Genomic DNA, 24,585 nt, shown 5'->3' with positions numbered 1-24,585 from the left:
GAGAAGTGGAAAAACAAAAAATTCGATTTTTTCGCAAACATCGATAGATATATGTAGGTACGAAACTTTGGTATGAAAATATAGTTTTTCGAATACCCTGAAGTTTGGGAGAACAGTTTTTACTTTCATCTATCACCGATGCATAAAGTGTATTCTGTCCGTTTCCTAGAGGTGGCACCTCTTGTAATTTGAATAAATCATTATTCGCTGATTTATCAAACATTCAAATCACTTGTGATTCATGAGCCATTATTCAAGGGTCAAGAGTTCTTTTCCTAATCACAAAATCGCTAAAATTTACTTGGAATTGAATTAAAAATATCGATTTCATAGCTGTGAAGTTCAAAAAACGAGAGAAAATAAAATTCCACAAAATGTGTTCAAAGTGGCCAGAACTCTCTGATACATTATCTACACCTCTTTATGAATAATTTTTTCATTCCGCTTGTATGTCATATTTCAGTTGCTGAAAATTTTAAAAACAAAAGATTTACATAAAACTAAGCCTCTACTCATTGAAATACGAATTTATTTTGAATTAAATACTGGAAATACAGTGAGTTATACCGTTTCGGTATCTTAATAAAGCAGGCACGTTTTCTCTTACTTTGACGATCAGGATTTTTTTTTACACCATGTCAGGTTAAAATTATAATAAAAATGAACAAAACAAGAAATTTCAGGCAGATCTTTGTTAAAAAAAACATATGTAACCCAAAAATCATAAATTACATAATTGATGCAATAAACTTTATTTACAGACCAATATTTTGAAGTTTATTTCATTCATTTTACTCCGTACAAATATTTCGAAAATTAACCTTATACATATGAATCCAATCTTCAGAATGTGAAGAGTGGAGAGAAGCTTCATTAATCGAACTCAGCTCCTATAGTTATGCTTACTTCTCCTGGGAGAATATTGGTCTCATGGTACCATTTATTTGTATCCAACACAACTGGAAAAAGTTCTGTTTTAATTTTGATTATGGCTCGGAATTTTATTTCATTATATTTTTATTCCATTATTTATTGATATCGTTTTCAATCCATATTACATGCAAATGTGAATCGTTCTCCTACAACTGAAAGTACAGCAGAAAATTAACAGGGGCTGGCCTCTTATTAACCCATATTATACTTCTTAAAGAGTAAGTGAGATTGAAAATTGAGCCTTCATTGTACCCAGCCCAAGTATGAATGCGTCTTGACGCCAATGGTGAAAAAAATACGAAATTAGGTCTGGTTAGTTGCAATGAAATTGAATAACACAGGGTATCAAAATAAGTCGTTTAGCCAGAAATTGTTTGTATAAAATATCCAAATCCAAGATAGCTGAGATACAACCCCTAGAAATTCGACAAAATTTCATTCAAGTACGGGACTGTGGAAGGTGACTCCGGCATCGCAAAAACGAAACAAAGCATAAACATATGGCTGGACAATGAATGGTTCAGTACCAAGTTTATCGGATTAGATGTATCAAGTCACTTTTGAAAGAATCATAGGTAATTGTTGTATTGTGCAATTTAGGGTGGAAAAAAAATGTAGAAAATCGAGGCAGTTTCTTGAAAGTTCTCATGTCAGTTATGTTGGAAAAGTGCTATGATGTTACGCCATTTCATCCCATTTTTAAGACGATTGTTGGAATGTTCGAACAAGAAGATTGTGATGCCCATTGTGAAAAAATTCGTGAATAATTTAGACGAATTTTATTGATGAGATTTTGAAGTATTATTCTATATTTCACACTTGTGTCCTAAGTCTCTTCTGTTAGCTAATATCGAGATGAGCTTCATTTTGACCAGTTCAGCCTTCTGTTGAAAAGAAACCTCACCTTTAAATATACTCTGTATAAAGAAGTAATAAAACATTCAATTATTAGGTGTAATTTTTTAAATTTGTTGGTATAAGATCCTGCCTCACTTGGCTCATAGGCAAGAATTGGATTCACATATTTTATACTCACTGATATCTCCAGGTTCCACTAAAATAACGTGGGATTTACATTTAAGAGTACATTCTGGTGGTGGGGCTAAAAACCATTCCTTTCGTCCTCTTATTTGTGCTTGCCAAGATGGATAAACCACATTATCTACCTGAAATTCATCAATATTAAATATATATTTTGCGAAAATACCATTTGAACCGTGAAAGTAGTAGGTCTGCGAATATTTTAGCGAGAAAGTTCATTGTCAAAATCCCGGGCATGCCAATTTTCAGCACAAAATTGTTATAAGTTCTCCATACACGCTATCATGAAAAAAAATTGTTTTCAAAGTATTTCTCGTTTACGATTGAATTCAATGGTAATTTCCGGTAGGTTCATAGATACTATGATGTATGCACTTTCAGTGGTGGGGAAAGCGTCTGCAGGTTCTCAAAGATGTAAAAAAATCGTCCGGTGTACATACTCGAGCGTGTCAGATTAAGATACTGTATATTCCCTACTTGTCTGTCTCTGATAACAAATTCATATTTATCTGACAGTTTGCCTAGTGGGGCTGGCCGTACAGAAGAATTGAAAATGGTAAGCAAAAAAGATTTTTAGAGGATATGTTAATTGGACCCAAAGAAAGCTACTTTTCAAGAGACTGACAATTTGGAAGTGACGCAAAAGATCACAGCGGTCCTTTGAAAATGCAATAAAAATTGTTACTTGTAGGTACATACTCGAGCGTCTCAGATTTTATACAGATGGTTAATCTCGGTGTTGCAGAAGTGTTGGCCCATTACTCTGATATAATCAAGGTGGGTTTTTTTAATCTGACAGTTTGAGGATAATAAAAAGGCATTTTTTTTAATATTCAGCTTCCTGTACCTCCAATCGTTTCTGTATTCATAATGAAAGTAGTAGATAATGGAATTCTAAACAACTTTTGTCTGAAGCAATTTTTCATACTCTCAACCGTTTTCGAGTTAGAGGGCGATAAAGGCGAGGAGCTTAGCCACACATGCCAAAGGTCAAGGTCAATGTAGAAAGAAACCCAGTCTAATGTACATTGTACATTCATCGCCATATATTATTAAAAACAGATTGGACACATTTCTTCGACAATAGACGGACTTTGGTGTTGATATTTTTTTTTATTTGTGACCCTCACAGTGCAGTAGTATGTTTTGTTTGTTTTTTTTATATAATTTCTCTCATTTCACATCAACAAAAATCATAATATATCTCAAAAACGTTCAAACGTAGAAAAAATTGCTTTGGACAAAATTTTTAGAAAAAGGTTATGCCCTACAACTTTTCTAATGAATACGAAAAGGATTTGAAGCCCGGGAGAGAAGATAATTTAAAAAAACTGATTTTTTGACCCTTATGGCCAATTTTAATTTTTTCGGCTTGCTGAAACTGTCAGATTATATTTTTTCCATTATTCTCGAATCATTAACATCAAAATAAAATAAAATCCACCGCGCTCGAGAATGTACACGTGACGTTTTTTTGGAAGTTTGGTACCCTCTCACACATTTTCGTCACGCTTAAATTGTCAGATTAAGAGAATGTAAACTTTTCAACATGTAATTACCCACATACGAGCATATATTGAAAAAGTCTTAGCCTACTATAGAACCAAGCAAAATTTCAATGTCAAAATATTTTATTACTCAACATATTCTCCTCTTAGTTGGATACATTCATCACAGCGAACCTGCAACGTCTCTAGACCTTTCAAAAAAAAGCATCTTTTTGCTCTGCAAACCAGAGACCTCCACAGTTTTTATAACCTCCTCGTTGAAAGAAAATTTACGACCTTTTAAACTTTTTTTCAGTTGAGGAAAGAGATGATAATCAGATGGAGCCAAATCTGGTGAATAAGGGGGGTGTTCTAGTAATTCAAATCCTAAATCACGAATTTTTTGCATGGCAACATGAGATTTGTGTGCAGGAGCGTTGTCCTGCTAAAACAAAACACCTTTGGATAGCTTTCCGCGTCTTCTCTCTTCAATTTTTTCCCGTAGAGTGGTCAGTAATGTCGAATAATTATCTCCGGTTATTGTTCTACCCTTATGCAAAAAATCATTCATGATTACTCCATGGCAATCCTGAAAAACTGAAGCAAGAACTTTTCCAGCAGATTTTTGGACACGAAACTTCTTAGGTCTTGGAGAAGTGTCGCCATTCTATCGATTGTTGCTTTGTTTCTGGATCGTCTCATCCATAGTAACAATTCGGTTTAAGAAGTCTACATCGTTTCCAAATCTAGCACAGATCGAACGCGATGCTTCTACCCTTGCACGCTTTTGGTCAACATTCAAACATTTGGGGATCCATTTTGCAGCAATTTTTCTCATGTCCAAATTGACGTGAACTATATGATGAACCGCGTTCGTATGAAATATTCTATGCTGCAGATATCCGTTTTAGCCCAATTCGACGGTCTGATAAAATAATGTCATGAACTGCTTCGATATTTTCGGGGTCTGACACAGAAACTGGCCTTCCCGATCGGTCATCATCTTCAATGGAAAATTTACCTCTTTTGAAGCTTGCACTCCAATTTTTCACGGTCGCATACGAAGGACATTGATGACCAAGGGTATTAAGCATATCTTCGTAAATTTGCTTACTTCTTAACACTGACACTTCTGATGAGTTATTGTTCGTTGCTGTTTAACGCAATATTTTTTTATGCATGGAACTGGAACAGGCTAACTAGATATCAATACATCCTCGTACTTTGTATTCTCATATTCATTCATCTTGCTCGATATACAGATTAGATCTCAAGCCTGCTGCACTTCTCGAAACCAACGATTGGTGGTTTCCTTCATTAGTACTCTCATTTTGTACCTCTCATAATTTTTATCTTCCATTTGATGATGGCTCGATACTCCAATTTTTCTTCTTTCATTTAATTTATTGCGTAACTCTGGTTCATTTTTTGACTTCAAACATCTCATTGACATTCTAATGAGTTACTGTTCGTTGTTATGGCAATATTTTTTTTATTCATGGAACTGGTCTAGGCTAACTAGATATCAATACATCCTCGTAAATCTTAATCTGGCTCTGGCACGCTCGAGTATGTAAAATGATCGTTTTTTCTTTACTATTCTGACAGGCTGTCCTAGACAATTCCCCCTATATAGAGGTCTAATTTTTGATAGAGGTTTATATTAATATGACACGCTCGAGTTAATCTCAAATTTCCCTCTTGGGCTCTCCAACTATGGCCGGCTATTTTGAACTGATATTTTTCCTAGATCAGAAATCCTTCAAATATTCTGAATGAAAAGAAAACGTTGTATGAAATCAAGGATTATAAACCATAATCTATAATTCTTGGTGAGAAGTCACTCCATCCCTCCTTGCATAGAGCTTATTATTCCCTTCGGCATTCTATTATAAGGGAAAAAGTTAACAGACTGCAGCATTGATATCAGACATACGGTATTGACCGTGGTGGAATAGTCGTTCTTGAAACAGGACTGCCGGGAGTAAACATCACTACGGTATATAAATCGGGTTAATTCGATTTGATTCATTGATTTTTTTCGCTCATGATTTTCTTAATTGATTTGGTGGTAAAAGATGAATACGCCGAAAAGGCAGATCGCTGGTCTAGAATACTCACGTGGAGGGGTGCCCCTTTCCCAGGTGTTCCCATGAAGATCCAGCTCAAATTGATGGTTTCGGAATTATTAGACAGAAAATAGGGCTTCGTGTAGAAATTCCTCAAAATATCGCCACCCCTCTTGAAGCAATTGCTCCAACCAATATACCACGGCATCTGACCTTGCTTCATTTTGGCTCTATCAGGACTCATATTCAAGGCTTCCGTCAGTGACTTAAATTCCGTCTTGTAGGGGAAGAACTGACACGTCGGGTCGTCATCATCGCCTATTGGGCCGTATAAATCTTTGAAAAATTCGAAATCGAACGCTTGCATTGCCTTCCAAGTCTTCGTGGCGTCCTTCACCAATACAGGTCTTGAATTTCGGACGTATCTCCATTCGAAGTGTTCCGATGACACGTTATTTATTTTTTCGATCTCGTCAACATCTTCGCATATTTCACAGCTTTCTACAGGTCGGAAGAGTTCGGTGAAGGAAGATGAAGGCTCGATAAGACACTGGAAATAAGCTGAATTTAGTTCAGAGGATTATGGATATATGAGTATACAGCGCGAGTCTTTGATTTGTACATATACACTGCGCAAAAAAATTAACGCACATTATGGAAATCTCAAATTTATTCTACAACTGAAGGTGTTCTCAATGATAATTATTTTTATCAGAATTATGTATGCATATGTTACCACTTTCAACGGTTTTCTTCAATACAGATGTTTTTTCCCAGCAGGAATAAAAAAAGATGATATTATCAGATTTTGAATGTATTGGCTCCATTCTAAAATCAGTTGTTCTCGATCAATTCTAGTGATCAATAGTTTTTCTTTTCTACACTCGATCGCTATGCAACGCGAAACACGCAATTCGACCCAAGAGGAATGTGGCAAAACGGTATATTTTTGCGAGAAGAAGGGTGGACATACACAAGAATTGCAGAAAGGATTGGAGTTTCCCATACAAATGTGTCAAGAATGTTGCAGCGATTCAGGGAGACAGGTATGAATGTCCGAAGACAGAGAAGACCACGGGTAACAACTGCCATTCAAGAACGTTACTTGAGAGTTTCTTCGTTGAGACAACGGTTTGCAACCGCTCGCTTCCTTCAAATTCAGCTTGAGCAATCTCATGAGATGCAAATTAGCACTCAGACAATAAGAAATCGCCTCAGAGAATATGATTTAAGGCCTCGTGTCGCGGTAAGAGGCCCAGCTCTTACCCCAGCCCATCGAAGGGCGCGTTTGGATTTTGCGAGAGAGCATATCCATTGGGAAGAGGCCGATTGGGAAAGAGTTCTCTTCACAGATGAGTCTAGATTCTGCCTCTACCATTGTGATCGACGTTCCCTTGTATACAGACGTCCACATGAATGATATGCTCAGTGCAATTTCCTCAATACTACTGGTTTCGGGGGAGGATCGATTATGGTATGGGGTGAAATATCTTTAACTGCTCGCACAGACCTAGTGGTCGTTGATAATGGAGCTATGAATGCTGATAAGTATATAAGGAACATTCTTGAAGAGCATGTAGTTCCATTTGCCCCATACATTGGTGAAAATTAAATTTTTATGGACGATAATGCCAGACCCCATCGTGCGCATCGTTCAGGAGTAACTTGGAGAGGTTGAAGTCTCTCGAATTGAATGGCCAGCAAGAAGTCCAGATCTCAATCCGATTGAGCAGGTTTGGGACAACCTCAATAGAAGGCTGAGAAGTTCAGAAAATCATCCAGCTACTCTCAATGACTTAGGAATCCAACTAGGAGAAATCTGGGAAGGATTAGATCAGAACATTTTAAGATCACTCATTTTGAGTATGAACCGTCGTTGCCGAGCTGTTATTAACGCAAGGGGTGGAAATACCAAGTATTAAATCACTTATCAGCATTTCAGTATTTTGAAAATTGTCCATTTCTCTTCCTTCACATAAGATTCGGTGAAATCCTGAATTTTACTTCCATTTAATGTGTCTTGTTTCGTTCAAAACCTTCCCGGGAGAACATAAAAAATAAGTTATAAAGTCAATGTAGAGTTAACTTTCATAAAAATTGAGATTTTCAGAATGTGCGTTAATTTTTTTGCGCAGTGTATTTCAACAGGATATTCAAGAGGTCAAAAGAAACATTTTTGCCCTTACTATTTTCTCCAAGTCGGCTCGGTTGAGAAGATACGGTGGAAAATCCATTAAAAAAAATTATTTTCAGTTATATCCCACAAACAATTTTATCAAATGGAATTATTGATATCATGAATCTTCTCCCAACACAAAATTCCACCCATATCTTCCAGTTTGAACCCCTCAATTGGTATGATCTACTCATTGTAACTTATACAATACATTCTCACGTTCATTCATCTTTTGCTCGATAAACTTGTTAGTTTTCAACCAACGATTAGTGGTTTGCCTCATTAGTACTCTCGATTTGTACATCTCACAATTTATCAATTGTATCTTCTGTTTTTCTGATGGATGTTCCTATCGTGCTTACTTGTAAGCAGTCCGTCTCTGTAAAACCCGATTGCACTATAGAAAATACTATAGAAATAAGAGAAATAATCAAGTATTAACATTAATCTCGCCTTAAATAAGTCGGTGCACATGGCTCTAAATGTTGTATTCATTGATAAATTTTTATACTTTTCAAGACCAACGTAATGTATTTTGATTATACTATTTTTGCTCTTATATCATATCGATTATGATTGTTCTTCTTATTTTATTAATTAATTTTGATCATCTCATTTCATTCAAATATTCTAGCACTTCTCAGATTAATTAGTTTTGCTCTTCTCATTTAACTTATACGATTCATGCACTGCTCATACTTACATCATAATTATTGGTCAACTCACTTTTAATGTATTTATCTCTCCTTGTTGATCAGATCGACTTAGACAACGTAGTTTCACCTCTTCGCCTATTTCACTGTTACAACTCGGTCGTCTCAATAAAATTCATTATTCTAACCTTCTGATTTTCTGATGGAATAAAAAGACTGTAAACGCTGTGTTAATTTTGAATTCATTGAACTTCTCAAATTCTAAGTCTGATCTCAAGTGACTTTTCATTTAAACTGCTCTGGATTTTTTTCTGCTTTAGTTTAATGTCTCTCTGAGTCTATAGATGTTGTTAATATTTGTTTTTATTACTGTATTAGCTCAATGTAGGTGACTTATTCATTTTATGATTGTGAACAATATACAATTAATGTTTTTACACCATCTCCAACTCAATTATCTTGTCATGCAGTCCATTACTCTTTTTTTACAAAATCATAACACCCCCGATATTGAACAACACATGTTACAATTCATTAAGATATTAGGTATATGATCCGAAAGGATTATATAGGTATATGGGATTATCAAAAATATCGAATTTTAATAAACAGGTCGTGAATGAAGCCGTTGATTTCAGGCTAACTGAGTGTAAGATATAGGGAGTAACGATCATCTATAATTTTATAAAGCTTGAAAAGTTCTATGAAAAAGTCCGTGAAGGTATATGTCCAACTTCAGAGGATAACCCACGATAACTAATTTTAACATTTTCAATTGAAAGCAAAATAATATTTCATTCGAAGTGGGATTTTAAATAATTTTCAAACCAGATGTCCGATTCTGATGGGAATTTCACTATAATGTAAAGATTACATTCGAGCAGGTTTTCGTGTGAAATTCAATCCTATATACAGGGTGATTCTTTGACTCGTACAAATATTTTTACAGTAGATTCTTGAGGTAAAAAGAAACACTTTTTTCCTATACCATTTTTCCGATTCGGTCCTGATAAAAACAAAAAGCCATTTTAAGTTTTCATAATGAGCTGTACCACCCCTGTAAAAACAAAATTATCTTCAGAAAAACCAGATGAATCTATGACACTACACATCTGTGGACCTTTTGAACAGAGTTGTATTCAGCCAAAGTACTCAATTTTTCAAATTTCAAAATTAAATTTTTGAATATCAAATTAGGTACTAGAAAACGGCGCATTATATGAGAAAATATGAAGAATACTTTTACTTTAGAAAACGTTAAAATATTCATTTGATATCGTCCAACTTGGTTTCAAGAGTTGGGTTCTTTGAATTTTTGGTATTTTTATGGTTCGTGATGGTCATAATGAGCAAAGTGGAAGATCTGGTTGATATCTTGTGTTCGAAAAAGATTCATCAAATAAATGAAAAACTATATTCCGAAACTCACTTCATTCGATAAAACCGTTTGTGGGTAAAAAATAACACATTTTATGATTTTTCAGCAGCCTGTATCTTTTAAGCCGAGCCGATTCGGAAAAAATAGTATAGGAAAAAAGTGTTTCTTCTGATCTCAAGAAGATACAGTTAAAAAATAAGGTATCACTTATCCTATCTTCCCTATTCAAAATTAAGGCGTTGGGGTTCAAGAAAGTGATAACATGATCAGATATTTCTCAAAACTGTCTACCATGCAAATTTTCAATTTCTAATTAATTATGGTATCATTTTTGGGGAAGTTGTTCTGGTGTTCAGCGAATTTTCATTACACAAATATTAGCTATGAGAACTATTTACAGACTTGACTTCCTACAATCTTGTCGGGGCATTTTTGAACATAAAAAGATAAGTACAGTACATTCGCCTTATTGTGACACGATTTCTTTCTTTTCAAAATTGTTCATTACTGTTGAAAACTATACCTACCTTTCAGAGAGTTACGAGTTCATTTTAAGCATCACTAGAGTACCTATATGTTCTAACAGTCAGAGAAGTCAAAGTTGCCAGTTTCGAGATTCTAAACTCGGTTATGACTTTTGCACAAAAAACTTTATGCTGTCACATTTGCACTACAAAAGGTGTGAATGTGACATTAGCGGATTATAATTGTGACACATTTTCACAAAGATCAGAAAATTGCACTGAAGAGGCGTAGTTTCATTGTGATCGAGTGATAAGGGGTATCTGTGACATTGAGTTTCATTGAAACCAATCTTTCTTTGAAAATAAGCTAATTTATTTGGACAAAAAATATACTAAACTAAATGAATTCAAGTTTTCATGAATCTAGTAATAACTGTGGGTAATGAACAAAAAAGTTTTATTTAGAATTCAGAAGTAAGTGTCACAATTACCTAAGAGTCACAATTTGGCGAATATAGTGTATCTACGTACTTTAAGATACAGTATTATACATCTTTAGGTTGTTATTGTTTTTTCAAAACTACAGATATTAGTTCACGCATTTAATGAATTCTAACAAAGCAGAAATTACCCTATTTAAATCCGTACTAATTCCTAAATTCAGTAGAAAATAACTGTCTCTACATGACAATAAATAAAATTGTTCATTGATATGCTCCCGAGATATTTGCAGTCAATAATAATCAATAATAGTACTTTCAACGGAGAAATTCAAAGATTGTTAATTAAAAATGAGCCTTGTTCAATACAAGAAAATGAATTAGCTTAATTGTAAGGAAGTGGTGAATTGATATAACTTTGTTTAGAAGTTGAGTTTTGTTCTTTTTTCCTTTGATTGTTTTCTCTTTGTTGATGTATGTATCACTAATTTGGAAAATAGGAATAAGCCATTCTATTCTATTAGTAATGTCATGATCGAAATCAAATCAAAATCCTAAGGAAATTTAAAAATGTGATAATTTTGTAGTCATTTGGGAAAATGAAGTTGATGTAGGTAGCTACACTACTTATTTCAGTTACAACCGGAAGTGACAAAAATGCACATTTCTTCAATTGAAAAAAAATATACAATCAAAAATGAAATAGAAAAAATATATCTAATACCCGTGCAGAATAACTTCCATTCTTAAAATACTCCAGCAAAAACTCTTGGACTCTTATTGGAAATATTAGAAAATATCATTACCCGTATCAGAAACAACTTTAGAGGTACTCACATCAGTTTGGTTCCGAAAAACCTCCAACTTGGTCCATATCACATAAACAATCAAGAACGCACCAAAACAAACCAGGTCTCTGAAATACGAAGGTTTTCTGTTATTTTTACAATGCACCATTTTCATTATTCTCAATTTCTTGAAATCTCCAGGTGGAATGGACTTGTAATTAGTCAGAATCGCTTCCAATCGCTTCTTGGCTTTCTGCATGGTAACTTCGGAAAATGTGGGGGATGAACTTCGCTCAGACTAGATGATGCTTCGATTGAACCTGCTCATTTCACTTTTTCAACCCTTACTCGAATAGGGGGACGGTAAGGAAGTAGGAGGGGGAAATTGAGTTGATCAACAAAACTGTTGATTCTAGGTAACTTTTTTTTGGAAACATTAACATACCTTGGAATACTTGATTATTTTGATAATTTTTTGAGGTTCACTATTTGAATTTGGTATTCAACGTTTCGGAAATATGAGAATTCAAACAAAGATGACAATAGAGTCACAAAATACGCCAGAGGTGAGTTATAAAATTAGCTTAAGCATTGAGTATTAAACCCACCTCAATGGCCTCAATGGCTTAAGTTAAGAAACTATTAACTTCTTTCTTGGATACGTTCTGTAGGAATCAAACAAAAATTCTTTTCGTGGGATAGATTTTCGAAAAATAAAATTCTGTCATGGTTTCTCATTCATTTCTGGGGAAAAAAGTCTATTGCAAAATTTCGATACAGTCGATACTCGGAATAAATAAAAACTTAAAAGCAGTATGGGAAGGTCTGTGAGGCAAAGAATTCATGCATGTATGTATTTTAGCGGGATGTAAGATGTAGTCATTCTATAGAACACTTATACGATGAAATGGAATGAACTGAAGTGATCAGAAATGTTTTTAAGTTTTTATTTATTCCGAGAAAAATATCGACTATATCGAAATTTTTCAAGAGAATTTTTTTCTCCAGAATTGAATGAGAAACCATAAGATAATTGTATTTTTCGAAAGTCTATCCCACGAAAACAGTTTTTGAAGGAAAATCATAAAGGGTTGTTATTTTTAACCCCTAATAATAAAGTTATGAGATAAAAAAAAATTGTGTGAGTAACATCTACTTAGTGCTTCATATTATGTAGTTTTATGACTCAGTGTTTTTTGGAACTACTGCACCTTGTATACCTGTAGTAATTAACCTATTTCTAAATACTTTGAGTCAGTACGATAAGGAATCGTTTCTGATTGGTACTTTGCTTGACATTCTGTCATTCGATTTTCAAACAACCGTTCAAATACCTAAAATTTAGTTCAATATTTTGAAATCCGATGAAAAAAATGTCAAACAAAAGTTACTCCGTTTTTCCGTTTTTTACGAAGAATAATTATCTGAAATAAAAAATATACGTTTCCTTCAAAAAAAACAATTGGAAATAATCTCAAAGTCAAGGTCAACTATGTTCATTCTCTCTCCCCCTTCATACCTAACAATTGTAATTTGAATTTTTTTTTCTAAAGTTTATAGTTTTTGAGACCATTTAATGCCTCAATTGAAATGCCGCACCCTGTATAATCCTCGATCCTTGAGTGAAACGAAGCTACAAATTGAAATCGTGAATAATGGATATGTGACCATATGTGCTCGACCACAGGGTGAAAATGGTGGAAAGGAGATAAGGATTCAATTTTCCACCAATTTCACACACAGGGAGTAAATTAAATAGGGGATCTTAGTCGATCTTTTAGGTTATAAACGTCCCATTTCGTCTCATTTCGATGGCAAAGGTACATTAATCGAGAGTTCTCGAACTTTTAGGCCCGGTTGCTCAGTTCAGGATCAAACCGAGATTTAAGTTGATCCTAGATTAACCTGACAAAATTAAACTGAAAAGTATAAATTAATCCATGCAACCAGCCCTTAATCCATTAGTATAGAGCGTCAAAGAATAATTCAAAACACTGAGCAATTGTTACAATTTTTACTCATAGAGCGATGGCCTATAAGACGTTTATGGAGAAGAAATCATAATTATGTGCTGAAAATTTGCATTTTGAGGTTTTCGACTATGAAATTATTTCCTAAAATATTTTCGGTCCTCCGGTTTTAACGGAAACAGCATAATTCTTTCTTATTTGGAATGGCACCTATAAAGAGTGTTTTCAAAGGTAAGACTTTTTTTTTACACAAACCAAAAATTGTCTATATAACGTCCAGTTTCATGATTAAATTCAAAGTCACTTTAAGCTTAAAACTTTCTTTATTGTAATTTTAGTAGGGTTAAAGGAAGCTTTAAAATTAAAGGGACTTTAGGTTTGATTATGAAACCGGCCGTAAAATATCCAAGATGGCTGAGATACAACCTCTAGAAGTTCGACAAAAGTTCATTGAATTTCACGTAGGGGACTATGAAAGGTGACTCCGGCATCGCAAAAACGAAACAAAACATATACATATGGCTGGACAATGAATGGTTCAGTACCAAGATTATCGGATTAGATGCATCAGGTCACTTTTGAGAGAATCATAATTGTTGTATCGTGTAATTTTGGGTGAAAAAAAAATTTGGAAAATCGAGGCAGTTTCTTGAAAGTGCTTATGGTAGTTATGTTGAAATAGTGCTAGGATGTTTTCTCATTTCGTCCCATTTTTACGACGATTGTTAGAATGTTCGAATAAGAAGATTGTGATGTCAATATGAAAAAATTCGTGAATAATTTAGACGAATTTTATTGGTGAGATTTTGAAGTATCATTCTATTTTTTACACTTGTGTCCTAAGTCTCTTCTGTCCAAGGGCGGATTTAGGGGGGGGGGGGGGGGCCGGGGGGCACGTCCCCCCCCCAGACGGACGGATCTTTCTATACATACTTGAACTCTTAAAAATAAAAGTGAAGTTTATTTCTCACAGTTACTGTTGATTTTTTTGATCGTCTGCCCGTTGTGCCCCCCCCAGAAAAAAATCCTGGATCCGCCCTTGCTTCTGTCAGTTGGTATCGGAATGAGCCATTTCATAAAATCGTGTAAGTTACTAAAATATAATGACAACAATTCGGCAATCCTAAGTTTCCATTATTATTGACGCTTAAATATCGAACGAGCCAATATCCTAAACGAAACCACATGGTCGAATCAGGCGATAAGTTTTTTCCCAAATATTTGCAATATTTCAGCTAACAAACAGTATAGGATCTATTTCAGTAATCATTGTTTTTCAACTTTGTTATTTTGAAATTTTTATAAAGGTGATTTTTGGTGAAACGCTTCATTTTGACCAGTTCTACCTTCTGGTGAAAAAAAGCCTCACCTTCATATACCCCCTGTATACAGGGTGTCCGGAAAAATGTGGCAAATCTCTCAGATTCAGATAAAACGTAAAAAAAGAAGATAACAAGTTCCCATAGTTTTTTTCCTACCGGCCGTCCTAAACGACGCTACTGGAAATCCATTTTACTGGAATAAAATTTAAACTACTGGATAAAATTTGATGAAAATGTGATATGATAATAATTAGTAGTAAGGACCCCTTAAAATACTGCCTTTGAATTTAAATTAACTTGTTCAGTTTACCAGTGGCGGACTAGGTTGCTAAGGTGCCTTTCTGGGCCAAAACTGCATTGTTAAGAATGTTTGTAATTTTGTTGGATTCAATAACATAAATTAAAATTTTTTTGTTCCTTGAATAACTTTCGTATCACACTTTGTTGCAGACAAAAAAAAATGGAATTCATGGTTCCTTTTACTAGAAATAAAAAATTACTTCTTTTATTATTTTGTTTTTTGGAAACGGTTCATTTTATCGACAATCAACAAGAGTATACCTTTTATTTAGCTTAATTTTCAAGGTATCCAAATTTGCTTTTTTAACTCATCATACAGGATGTTAAAAATGTAAGCATTAAAATGTTCAAACTAATTTGAATTTAAGGCAGTATTTTAAGAGATCCTTACTACTGTTTATCATATCAAATTCTCATTGAATTATATTAAGTAGTTCTTCTTCTTCTTTCTCCTTTTACTATGTCCACGGCTGCTTAGGCGATTCAGAAAAATTTCCATATCAATCAGCCGAATGAGCCTGCTGCTAAGCAGTTCAAAATTTATTCCAGTAAAAGGTAATTTTGGCGAGGTTATATTTTTCTCCCATGAAATATCACTTGACAAAACCGTCATTATAGTTGAGGAGCCCAAGAGGGAAATTCGGGATTTGATCGAGCCTGTCAGATTAATAGGGCACATACCTTGGACCAAAAATTAGAACTATATAGGGGAAACTGTCTAGGACAGCCTGTCAGAATGGTCAGAAAAAAAACGAAAAAAAGAGCTCTAAAATCTGTTATCCGTTTTCTTCGAGCTGCTAAAGTTCTCGAGATCCCCTCAGTAGACAGAGAATTCTGCCCACCCTGTACACCTGACGATTTTCTTTAACTTCTTTGGAAACTTGCAGACGCTTTCCCCACCGCTGAAAGAGCATACATCATAGAACCTTTTTTTCTTTCTACCAATTCTACCATATAGTTTTCAAAATCCACGACACTCGAGTAAACCCCGTTAAAGCATCGTAGACTCCCCATCTATTATATATGAAACAATTCCTTCGAATGTTATTAATTGAATTGCGCTCTGGTCACTAGTGTTATCTGAATTCCTCGCTGTAATAAATGATGAAGTAACGATAATATCCGAAATCCGCACAAGTTCACACGTAGTGATTGATACCTTAATTTTTCTTGACGATATTGATATGATCATGTCTACGTACTATCTTTGTTGGAAATTAATAAGGAGTGAGAATTTTGTTGAATACAGTTGTTGATCGAATTTGTGTATGATGGAATTGGCAAAGAAATTTAGTGAAAATAGAAATGAGGTTCTATCGGCTTATGAACTGACCGAAGAAGATGTCAACAGATGTATTTCTGACTTGAGAATTTGGTTAGAGGGTCAGAAGCATTTACAAACACATCTTCTGGGAGGCAAGTAAACTATAATATTTAATTGACGAGACGCTAATTTGTAAATGATCAATTTATTCAGTTGGAATATATTCAGTACCTAAAGAAAAATCAATAATTGGAATTGTATCCTATTTTCGGTAACTTTTGCTTAGTATCTGGGGATTTCCATAATATATGATGTATTTACACAAGTGTAAAAAATAAAATAATACACTGCGCAAAAAAATTAATGCACACTATGGAAATCTCAAATTTATTCTACAACTGAAGGTGTTCTCAATGATAATTATTTTTATCAGAATTATGCATGCATATGTTATCCACTTTCAACGGTTTTCTTCAATAGAGATGTTTTTTCCCAGCAGGAATTAAAAAGAGATGATATCATCAGATTTTTAATGTATTGGATCCATTCTAAAAACAGTTGTTCTCGATCAATTCTAGTGATCAATAGTTTTTCTTTCGTTTGATTTTCAACACTCCATCGCTATGCAACGCGAAACACGAAATTTGACCCAAGAGGAATGTGCCCAAGCGGTAGTTTTGTGAGAAAGAAGGGTGGACATACACAAGAATTGCAGAAAGGTTTGGAGTTTCCCATACAAGTGTGTCCAGAATGTTGCAGCGATTCAGGGATACAGGTATGAATGTCCGAAGACCAGGACAGGGTAGACCACGGGTAACAACTGCCATTCAAGAACGTTACTTGAGAGTTTCTTCGTTGAGACAACGGTTTGCAACCGCTCGCCTCCTTCAAATTCAGCTTGAGCAAACTCATGAGGTACAAATTAGCACTCAGACAATAAGAAATCGCCTCAGAGAATATGATTTAAGACTTTGTGTCGCGGCAAGAGGCCCAGCTCTTACCCCAGCCCATCGAAGGGCGCGTTTGGATTTTGCGAGAGAGCATATCCATTGGGAAGAGGCCGATTGGGAAAGAGTTCTCTTCACAGATGAGTCTAGATTCTGCCTCTACCATTGTGATCGACGTTCCCTTGTATACAGACGTCCACATGAAAGATATGCTCAGTGCAATTTCCTGAATACTACTGGTTTCGGGGGAGGATCGATTATGGTATGGGGTGGAATATCTTTGACTGCTCGCACAGACCTAGTGGTCGTTGATAATGGAGCTATGAATGCTGATAAGTATATAAGGAACATTCTTGAAGAGCATGTAGTGCCATTTGCCCCATACATTGGTGAAAATTTCATTTTTATGGACGATAATGCCACACCCCTGATCGTGCGCGCATCGTTCAGGAGTACCTTGAAGAGGTTGAAGTCTCTCGAATGGAATGGCCAGCAAGAAGTCCAGATCTCAATCCGATTGAGCAGGTTTGGGACAACCTCAATAGAAGGCTGAGAAGTTCAGAAAATCATCCAGCTACTCTTAATGACTTAGGAATCCAACTCGAAGAAATCTGGGAAGGATTAGATCAGAACATTTTAAGATCACTCATTTTGAGTATGAACCGTCGTTGCCGAGCTGTAATTAACGCAAGGGGTGGAAATACCAATTATTAAATCACTTATCAGCATTTCAGTATTTTGAAAATTGTTCATTTCTCTTTTTTCACATAAGATTCGGTGAAATCCTGAATTTTTCTTCCATTTAATGTGTCTTGTTTCGTTCGAAACCTTCCCGAGAAAACATAAAAAATAAGTTATAAAGTCAATGTAGAGTTAACCTTCATTAAAATTGAGATTTTCAGAATGTGCGTTAATTTTTTTGCGCAGTGTACTTCAAAATCTCACCAATGAAATTCGTCTAAATTATTCACGAATTTTTTTACAATGAGCATCACAATCTTCTTGTTCGAATATTCCAACAATCGTCGTAAAAATGGGTTGAAATAGGGCAAAATCATAGCACTTTTTCAACATAACACAAGCACTTTCAAGAAACTACCTCGATTTTCTACATTTTTTTTTCACCCTAAATTGCACGATACAACAATTATGATTCTCTCAAAAGTGACCTGATGCATCTAATCCGATGAACTTGGTACTGAACCATTTCACCCAGTAACGTACAATAGTTCCTTTTTTTCCTAACATTTTTGTTTTGAACAAAAATATGTTATAACACTCTGTATATTATTCTCCACAATAGTTAGGAATGAAGTAGGCTTTCCAAAACTATATAATTGTGTTCAATTGACTACGAAATAATTATAATAGAAGTTAAGATTTTTTTCTGAAATTTCTTTTGTGTCGAATCATAAAAGGGATGCAATGGATAATTTGGTTGGAACAAAAACCAAAATGTCAAAAACAATAAGTAGATTTAGGTCTGCTGGCATCCACAGATAAGAAAACAATAAACAGAGATTTCGGATCGTATTAACATATTATTTGCATGCAGATTCCAATTTTAGGATGAAAAATTCACATAGGGTTAAAGTTCAATCGTCTTAGAGATTATCTATTAATTATTTACTAATAAAATTTCAATTTATAAATAAGAGCACTAGACGAGAGTGACGAGACTATACAAGGTGTTTTTGAAGGTGATTCGTTTTTTCATCTGAAGGTTATATAAACTTGCAAAATAAAGGGGTTTCGTCAAAAATATCTACGAAAGCTATTATGAAATTTTGTCAGAACAAGCACTTTCAATAAGATGTATAAAGGGTGACAATTTAAAAACTTGCCAGGTCAATTATGTCGCTACAAGGATGTTTTCAGGAAAAATGCCGGAACAGATAATTTTTTTGTCGGAGGTGGACATATTTTGAGCAGAATTGTGAGCCGAAATCTCCTCAACCCTAGGTGTTGGGGCTATCAACCCTAAATCCTAAATAAGTATTAGGGGGTGAGATTTATCTCAATAGAAAGATCACTTGTCCCACTACATGAATACAATGGTTTGCAAATTTTTATTGATTCCTTGAAGTAGTTGCAAGAGGTGACAATTTGAAAACTTTCCAGGCCAATTATGCCTCGACAAGGATGTTTACAAAGAAAGAGCCGGAACAGGTCAATTTTTAAAGAGAGGGGGACATATTTTGAGCAAAATTGTAAGCCGAAATCCCCTCAAACCTAGGTGTAGGGTCTATCACCCCTAAATTCTTAATAGGGAATAGAGGGTGAGCTAAACCTCAATTGGAAGACAATATGTCCCTCTACAATTCCCTCTTCCAATTGAGGTATTGCTCACCCTCTATTCCCTATTAAGAATTCAGGGGTGAGAACCCCTACACTTAAGATCGGATGTCCCCCTCCGAATAAAAATTGACCTGTTCCGGCATTTTCTCTAAAATCATCTTTTTCGTGATAATTGAACAGGCAAGTTTTCAAATTGTCACCCTGTATATTTTTTTCAAATGATCCTATAAAATTATTCAAATAGACTCGAATGTAGTATTCTCAACTATTGTGAACAAGAACAAATATGGCTCATTCCTCTGTTTCAGTTCTTGAAATGAGTCCAGAATATATTTCAATGCCAATGTTTCAAGAACGTTCTACATGCTCTGTGTAACATTATTCCTGATGTTTGAATTCAACTCTACACAAGAACCTTGTATATACTTTGTTTAATGATTAAATATTTAGGGTGCTTCATTAAGGCTGGCCACCAAAAATGATGAAATGAAACGAAAAGGGTTTGCGATTTTGACAGGTCAACATGTGGTTAATTGGGTAGTTATAACATTTGAAATTTTCAAGTAAAATTTAAAAAAAGACTATATTCTGCATAACGCCCTCTAGTTCGCAATTGAAACATTCGATATATGATTTAAGAAATCAACGTTGAATGCTATGAGTCTTTGACTCATACAAATATTTTAACAGTAGATTTTTGAGATCAAAAGAAGCCCTTTTTTACAAATCGGCTCGGTTTAAAAGATAAAGGCCAAAGGCTGTTATCTACCATAAAAAATCTAAAAAACGGTTTTATCAAATGAAATGAATTTCGGCACATAGTTTTTCATTTATTTGATTAATCTTTTTCGAACACAACATATCATCCACGTCTTCCAATAATAATAATAATAATAACTGTTCTTTATTGGCCATCGACCGAAGTCCTTCAGCCTAGTAAATTACACAAATACAAAAAAAAAAATTCATTCTATTTCAGTTTTTTCACTGCAGCTCAGATAGTCTGTCCATCACACTTCGAGTTGGAAATTTTCTATGTGGGTTAGTTACCGGGGGTCCTTGTGGAACATGATTTCGACATCCTCTATTTCTTTCAATTTTTGTGCAAATCTTCTATTCAGTTTCTCTAGTCTTTCCTTGATTGGCTGTATGTTGGCTTTTTCATATAAGAGTTCATTTGATGGGTTGTGGAGTTTATTAAGTGGGTGTCTCAGTCGAGTTATAATTCTTCAAAAGAAGCACTTTTTTCCAAATCGGCTCGGTTTAAAAGATGAAGGCTGTTATCTACCATAAAAAATCTAAAAAACGGTTTTATCAAATGAAATGAATTTCGGCATATAGTTTTTCATTTATTTGATGAATCTTTTTCGAACACAAGATATCATCCACGTCTTCCAATAATAATAATAATAACTGTTCTTTATTGGCCATCGACCGAAGTCCTTCAGCCTAGTGAATTACACAAATATAAAAAAAAAAAAATTCATTCTATTTCAGTTTTTTCACTGCAGCTCAGATAGTCTGTCCATCACACTTCGAGTTGGAAATTTTCTGTGTGGGTTAGTTACCGGGGGTCCTTGTGGAACATGATTTCGACATCCTCTATTTCTTTCAATTTTTGTGCAAATCTTCTATTCAGTTTCTCTAGTCTTTCCTTGATTGGCTGTATGTTGGCTTTTTCATATAAGAGTTCATTTGATGTGCTGATCTTTCACCTACTTCTATATTTCTCAGTACCGAGTCCGCAACGTTTGTATATACCTAGTGGATGTCCATATTCTAAAATTGGTCTACAGATGGTTTTGTAGTTTTTGATGGAATTTTCCAAACTTATTCCTTGGTCGTTATATGTGAGGCATCTGAAATGTTTAGCTCTTGCTATTGTTTTTTTTTTGGCTATGTTGAAATTCAATTTCATATTGGCCTTGTTGTCTACTTGTATGCCTAGGTATTTTATTGATGGAGATGGTGATATGATGTTGTTTGCAATCTGGATTGTTGGTGAATTTGGACTTATGATTGAATATTATCAGTTTTGATTTGCTTGGATTAGGTTGAAGTCGCCATTTGTGAAACCAGGAAACTAGACTGTTTGTGTAGAGTTGTAGGCCTTTCAGGCATTTTTGTTCTGTTTTTTCGTGTGAAATAACTATTGTGTCGTCAGCATACTGTAGAAGGTATTGCGATTGGCTGGGTGCATTATATATATCGCTGCAGTATATGTTATAGAGGAACGGGGACAGTGGTGAACCCTGTGGTGTGCCCTGCTCTGGGGAGAACCAGGAAGAGGACGTCTCATTTATCTTCACTGTCAGTTTTCTTTTTTCCAAGAATTCCTTGATTATTTTTATGAGATAGTGAGGAGTGTCGAGTTGGTGTAATTTAAACAGTAGTCCTCTGTGCCAAATGCTGTCAAATGCTCTGTTGATGTCTAGGCAAATCGCAGCTGTTTTCTTTCGATTTAGTTGAGCATTTTGTGTGTTAGATATAAATATGGTAATTGGCAGAGTAGTTGATTTTTTGGTCCGAAATCCAAATTGATGTTTAGGTCTGACATTTTCCAGTTGTTCCTCAAGTCTACTTTTTATGATCTTCTCCAGCAGTTTACCCAGCACACGTCTTCCAGTTTTCTAAATATCACAATTACGTTCTACAAAAATACCAAAAATTCAAAGAACCCAACTCTTGAAACCAAGTTGAACGCTTTCTAATGAATATTTGAACGTTTTGTAAATTTCAATGTGCATTCACATATTTTCTAGTATAATGCGCCGTTTTCGAAGATTAAATTGATTTTTAAAAATAAAAAATTACTGTGGAATTTGAAAAATTGGGTACTTTGGCTTAATGTAACTCAGTTTAAAAGATTCCGAAGATTTTTACTGTTATAGATTTAGCCTGTTATTCTGAAGGGAATTCTGTTTTTCCAGGGTTGGCATTGCTCATTATGAAAAATGGCTATATTTTTTTAACAGGGCCGAATCGGAAAAAATGGTGAAGGAAAAAGTGTTTCTTTTGATCCCAAGGATCTACTGTTAAAATATTTGTAAGAGTCACCTTATAGACCCAGTTTATGAATATCGGTTCGGATTCACGAAAGTACCAAACAGTATATTTTTCTGCAGAGAAAAGTTTATTCACCTCACCGCTTGATAAAAGCAATAAACATGGAAAAGTGGCCTGAAAAAAAATAGAAATATTTTCATAGTTTCTAATTTCATCACTTTTCACCCATCAGGATATATTTTGCAATATTTTTCGGTTCGGGTTTGTGACAAGATTTTTTCCCTGGAGTTAAAGGACATATGGTTTTCGCCAGTACATATAAAATTTTCAACAACGAAATTCCTGCAACTATTTGAATAAATGTTCTGTCTGTTTTTACTCATGCCCGATTAAACTTTTCATTTATTTTTTTCAGATGACCTTCTGGAAAGATTTCTCCTGAAAAACAAATTCTCAATCGAAAAAACGAAAATAAAAATGGAAAATTACTGCACACTCAGAAAAAAATATCGGAAATTCTATGAAAACTATGAAGAAATTGTTCCATCTAAGGAAAGTTCGTAAGTATGAAATGATTCGCAATAAATCATTTTGGGAATTTTTGAAGGTCAACTTTCGACACGCGTATCTCTTAGAAAAGTCATTGTAGATATAGAGATGATACATATTCTGAAGGAACAACTCTTCTAGTAATAAATCTCGAATAATCATAGACCTCGATGCCACCGTTTGGTCTTCACGATTTTTTAACTGTCCCCATCTTTTTTGGAATTTTTGAAGGTCAACTTTCGACATGCGTATCTCAAGGAAAATCATCGTAGATATAGAGGTGATATATACTCTGAAAGAACAACTCTTTTAGTAATACGAGGATGTATTGATATCTAGTTAGCCTAGACCAGTTCCATGCATAAAAAAAATATTGCGTTACCATAGCAACGAACAATAACTCATTAGAAGTTTCAGAGTGAAGTTTGAGGTCAAAAAAGTAAACCAGAGTTACGCAATAAATTTAAAGAAAGAAGATGTCCATCGAAATTTTGAAAATCGAAAAATTGGAGTATCGGGCCATCAAGAAGTACCTCTGCATTTAAAAGTGTTAAGAGGTAAGCAGATTTACGAAGATATCCTCAATACCCTTAGTGATTAATGTCCTTCGTATTGGAAATTGGACTGCAAGCTTCAAAAGAGGTAAATTTTCCATTGAAGATGATGACCGATCGGGAAGGCCAGTTTTTGTGTCAGTCCCCGAAAATATCGATGCAGTTCATGACATGATTTTATCAGATCTTCGAATTGGGCTAAAAGGGATATCTGAAGCACTGAATATTTCATACGAACGCGTTCATCATTTAGTTCACGTCAATTTGGACATGAGAAAAATTGCTGCAAAATGGATACTCAAATGTTTGGATGTTGACCAAAAGCGTGCAAGGGTAGAAGCATCGCGTTCGATCTGTGCTCGATTTGAAAACGACGTAGACTTCTTAAACTGAATTGTTACTATGGATGAGACTTGGGTACATTTCTACGATCCAGAAACAAAGCAACAATCGATGGAATGGCGACACTCTGGTTCTTGAAGACCTAAGAAGTTTGGTGTCCAAAAATCTGCTAGAAAAGTTCTTGCTTCAGTTTTTTGGGATTGCCATGGAGTTGAAGTAATCATGATTTTTGAATTACTAGAACACACCCCTTATTCACCAGATTTGGCTCCATACGACTATCATCTCTTTCCTCAACTGAAAAAAAGGTATTAAAAGCTGTGGAGGTCTGGTTTGCAGAGCAAGAAGAAACATTTTTTTTTTGAAAGGTCTACAGACGTTGCAGGTTCGCAGTAATAAATGTATCCAATTACGAGGAGAATATGTTGAGTAATAAAATATTTTAACATTGAAATTTTGTTTGGTTGTCTAGTAGGCTAAGAATTTTTCAATATATCCTCGTAAATCTCGAAATTTCATAGACCTTGACACCACCGTTCGGTCTTGGCGATTTTTCAACTGTCCTCATATTCAATATTCTAAAAGATCATGTCTTCTAGTAATA

General features: G+C 34.8%; 2 protein-coding genes across 2 annotated transcripts in view; one reads left to right on the top strand and one right to left on the bottom strand.

The window, feature by feature from the left end:
* Positions 1-873: 873 nt before the first annotated feature.
* LOC123308721 (F-box protein At5g06550) lies at positions 874-11,688 on the bottom strand. Its single transcript, XM_044891511.1, has 4 exons — positions 11,551-11,688; positions 5,583-6,080; positions 1,970-2,099; positions 874-959 (listed from the first exon to the last, which is right to left on the bottom strand). Exons 1-4 carry the CDS (start codon positions 11,686-11,688, stop codon positions 874-876), a joined length of 852 nt encoding a protein of 283 aa, XP_044747446.1.
* A 4,401-nt stretch (positions 11,689-16,089) lies between these two features.
* The window catches only part of LOC123308323 (alpha-tocopherol transfer protein-like), a 29,053-nt gene continuing 20,557 nt past the window's right edge, over positions 16,090-24,585 (top strand). Inside the window, exons 1-2 of the mRNA XM_044890933.1 lie at positions 16,090-16,437; positions 22,952-23,096. Coding sequence (XP_044746868.1) covers positions 16,290-16,437; positions 22,952-23,096 — 293 coding nt within the window. The 5' untranslated portion in view covers positions 16,090-16,289. The remainder of the gene's footprint in view (positions 16,438-22,951; positions 23,097-24,585) is intronic.

The sequence above is a fragment of the Coccinella septempunctata genome, chromosome 2 (genome assembly GCF_907165205.1).
Source record: "Coccinella septempunctata chromosome 2, icCocSept1.1, whole genome shotgun sequence".
Classification (NCBI taxonomy): Eukaryota; Metazoa; Arthropoda; class Insecta; order Coleoptera; family Coccinellidae; genus Coccinella; species Coccinella septempunctata.
The sequence above is the reverse complement of the archived record's forward strand: the minus strand, read 5'-3'. Positions and strand labels throughout refer to the sequence as shown.